The sequence below is a fragment of the Notothenia coriiceps genome, unplaced genomic scaffold, assembly GCF_000735185.1.
Source record: "Notothenia coriiceps isolate Sejong01 unplaced genomic scaffold, NC01 NC01_scaffold00037246, whole genome shotgun sequence".
Lineage (NCBI taxonomy): Eukaryota > Metazoa > Chordata > Actinopteri > Perciformes > Nototheniidae > Notothenia > Notothenia coriiceps.
In genome coordinates this window covers 23,070,620-23,074,537 of record NW_011369947.1, presented here as the reverse complement: position 1 = coordinate 23,074,537, position 3,918 = coordinate 23,070,620, and the positions used below count along the sequence as shown (strand labels likewise).

Genomic DNA, 3,918 nt, shown 5'->3' with positions numbered 1-3,918 from the left:
CAGGACATAGGATTGGCAGGACCCCCGGCAGGAGAGTAGTCGGCGGGACCTCCAACGGGACTGGACATGGAGCTGGCAGGACCCTCAGCGGAACCTCCAGCCGGACAGGACATGGAGTTGGCAGGACCCCCGGCAGGAGAGTAGTCGGCGGGACCCCCAACGGGACAGGACATAGGGTTTGCAGGACCCCCGGCAGGAGAGTAGTCGGCGGGACCCCCAACGGAACAGGATCTGGTGTCGGCAGGACCCCCGGCAGAACAGGTGACGCCGGAACACCGACAGGACACGAGGAGCTGGAGTGGGCCGGAACACCGACAGAACACGAGGAGCTGGAGTGGGCCGGGACACCGACAGAACACGAGGGACTGGAGTGGGCCGGAGAGCCGGAACGTGAGCCAGAATCATAGTTGCTGGGGCCGGTACTGGAGTCGGAACTGGAGCCGGAATTGAAGCCGGAACCATGGCTGCTGGGGCCGTTACTGGAGTCGGAATTGAAGCCGGAACCATGGCTGCTGGGGCCAGAACTGGGGCTGGAACCATGGCTGCTGGGGCCAGAACTGGGGCCGGAACTATGGCTCTTGGGGCTCGGGCTGCTAGCCTGGACTTGCGTCTCCCTCTCGCTCCGTGGACCTCCAAAAGCCAGACGAGTTCCAGAGAATGGCTCCTGGACAGGAGCAGGAACTTGGGAAGAAGCAGAGGTTGACTCCAGACGGAACACACCGAGGCGTATGGTGTCAGGTTGGGAGTTGGGAGGCAGGGAGCTAGCATGCCTGGGGCTAGCAGGCCGGGAATCACACACCGAGAGGAAGTCCAAAATCCAGCCAGGTAAGAATTTCACTAAACCTGGTCTCTCCATAGCCATCTGGCGCGCCTCAGCCAGAGCAGCCTCTCGCTGCTTAACTCCAGACGCTCCTCCTCCACTTATCAGAGCAGCCAGCCAAAGAAAAGGAAAAAATGAGTAATTCCAACTCAAAAGGATCTGCTGGGCCCATCCTTGGTGAGTTCCTTCTGTCAGGGTTGAGTGAGGCAAGCAGGACCCAAATACAGATAAACAGAAATACCTTTATTTCAAGGCTTAAAGACAGAACTCTTCCCAGTGAACACAGTCCAACAACAACAAGGAACTCACAAAGACTTCTTCTTCTTCTCTTTAATGGCAAATCGCTTCCACTTGGAGCATATATCGCCACCTACTGTTGAGTTAATAAATGTTCATACTAAATCCNCCAACGCACTAGTCCACTGTGCCACACGCCTCCCTATATCTATCTAATTGGCCTGGTCTTCTTTTTTCAGCAGAAAAATTGTGGATTCGATGAAAAACTGGAATCCACAATTTTTCTGCTGAAAAAAGAAGACCAGGCCAATTAGATAGATATAGGGAGGCGTGTGGCACAGTGGACTAGTGCGTTGGTGTTCGGATCAGGGGGGAGCACAGGTTCAAACCCCTCTGCAGTCAGCATGTCGTTGTGTCCCTGGGCAAGACACTTCACCCCAAATTGCTCCTGTGGGAATTGCCCACAGTATTGAGTATATAAGTCGCTTTGGATAAAAGCGTCTAACAAGTAACATGTAATGTAATGTAATATAGAAATGTCCTAAATAAAACTTCAGCATCTTAACATGCTAACATTTGCTAATTGGCATTACACAGCAGTAAGGCTGAGGCTGATACAGGTATATAGGTCATTCGTTTTGCAGATATTGGGTCATAAACCAAGGTATATGACACATTGAGATTTTGACCAAAGTCAACTAAGTTTTAACCCTGAGGAGGACATGAATGTCTGTGGCCAATTTATGGCCTACTTTCAGACCCTTCAACCTCATGGTGGCGCTAGAGTAAAAGACAGAGGTTCACCATATTCAACAGGATTCGTCCACTGGGATGTCTGAAAACAATGTTGTGGACATCAATCAATTAGATGTTGAGATATTCAACAGGATAATTGAAAAAGGACCTGCTGGTAGGGATGGATACAAAGTGAGGGGAGATTGACAGAGTCATCCTCTGTGCACTCTTTGAAGTGTCATGTTTAGCTGTCCTGTTTCTGTTCCCTCTCCATCACAATTGCACCAGAAAAATCGCGATGGCAGTTTAGAGCAGCCTTGACACAGAACTGACACAACATCTGTCTGCACACCTGTCAGCAGCTTTTAGCTCCTTGTCTAATTTGTGACGGGATGAGAAATGTGTCACCACCTACAACACATGCTTTCACACACAGCAGATAAGATAAGGTCACACAGAAAAAAAAAACACAAAGACATTGATACAAACACATACATCACTACCCACACACACACACACACAAAGTCAAGCATACTAATGAGTGTGTGGGCGACATATGTGTCCTCAGTCTGGACATCAAGTTAAAGTCAGCAGCTGAATTCATCTGATTGGATTTTTTACGGACAGGCTTCCAGACTACCTTCATCAGACCAGGACACACCAGAGCAAAAACACTGCAAGGCAAACTAAGATTAATTAAAAAAAAAGAAAAAAGCAACATGATGAGAAGAAGGAATGAAGTGAAATGACTTCAGTAGCCACTTTCCGCTATTGCCTCAAAACAAATGATTTCATTAGAGTGCTTTGCAGATTGTTTGAAGCAGGTTAACGTGTTAATACGGTGCTCAAAAGCATTTTGGTCTTTAATGTAAGACTTGTAAATGGTTCCGCTTTAGATATGTCAGTAAAAATATAAAAACAATTACAGTACATTTGTCTGAACAAACCAGTAATAAACCGAATACACACGGCAATTAGTGAAAGCATATGATGCATTCAAGATGTGATCCCATCCCAGCTCCTTACTCCATTGTTAGGAGAATTGAAAAAGGACTCAGGATCTAATGCAGTTTCATTACTCTCACTCGGCTCAAGACATGACACTCACTCATGGCCCTCTCCTTGGTTTTGCACTCGTTACACATAATTGAGTCAATTTAGAACAAGCTCTCAGGGAATACAAGTTCACTCTCTTTATCATTTGAGAAACATGCACCGTGTGTCGGTTTCAATTGGTCACAGGCGGTGAAGGGAAGGCAGGAAGGGGCCTGAGGTCACAAACTGAAATGCTGTTAGGTGAGGTAAATGTGGTTTGGGAACAAGCTTGGAGCAGAATGAGCTTACCTATTGGAGAAGACTTTGCTGAAGTTGTACACTTGGATTTCCAGCATCTCGTTTCCATCCAGCCTGCTGGCAATGGGCCATCGAAATATCTGGGGAAAAATACAGAATATCATGGTTTAGAAGATAGTAGAACTGCAGCTAAATATATTGCTTGTTCTATTGATTATTGTGTTATTAAAACATTGTTTAGTATATAAAATGACCAATAGAGTGATAAAGCAGCATCCCTCTCCTCTGTCATCATCCTTTTGGACCTGTCTGCTGCATTCGACACGGTGAACCATCAGATCCTCCGTTGCACTCCCCAAAAACTTGGAGTTTCAGGCACTGCACTTTCCCTCCTCACCTCATACCTCAAAACCGTACCTATAGGGTAACTTGGAGAGGGTCAAAGTCCGAGCCTTGTCAATTAACCACAGGGGTCCCTCAGGGCTCTGTTCTTGGTCCCCTCCTCTTCTCCTTGTACACAAACTCGCTTGGATCTGTCATTACCCCGCATGGTTTTTCATACCACTGCTACGCTGATGACACCCAACTAATTCTGTCTTTTCCCCGCTCAGAGACCCAGGTCGTCGCACGCATCTCTGCTTGTCTAGCTGACATCTCTCAGTGGATGTCTGCTNAGCTGATCAGATTTTGGCCACTTTATGATGTCATAACGATGTGTTGTCTTGTGTCACCATTAACCAATCAGCAACCAAGGTAACCCCCCCACCTTATCACCTGAATCTCCTCCTAGAGCACCATTAGGCGCTTTCACACCAAGTACTTTTCCCACAAAG

The 3,918-nt window shown here is 47.4% G+C and overlaps 1 protein-coding gene across 1 annotated transcript in view; it reads right to left on the bottom strand.

Annotated features, from left to right (window-relative positions):
- otofa (otoferlin a) overlaps positions 1-3,918 on the bottom strand; it is a 934,066-nt gene that overhangs the window by 851,575 nt on the left and 78,573 nt on the right. The window contains exon 2 of the mRNA XM_010795238.1: positions 3,137-3,225. Coding sequence (XP_010793540.1) covers positions 3,137-3,183 — 47 coding nt within the window. The 5' untranslated portion in view covers positions 3,184-3,225. The remainder of the gene's footprint in view (positions 1-3,136; positions 3,226-3,918) is intronic.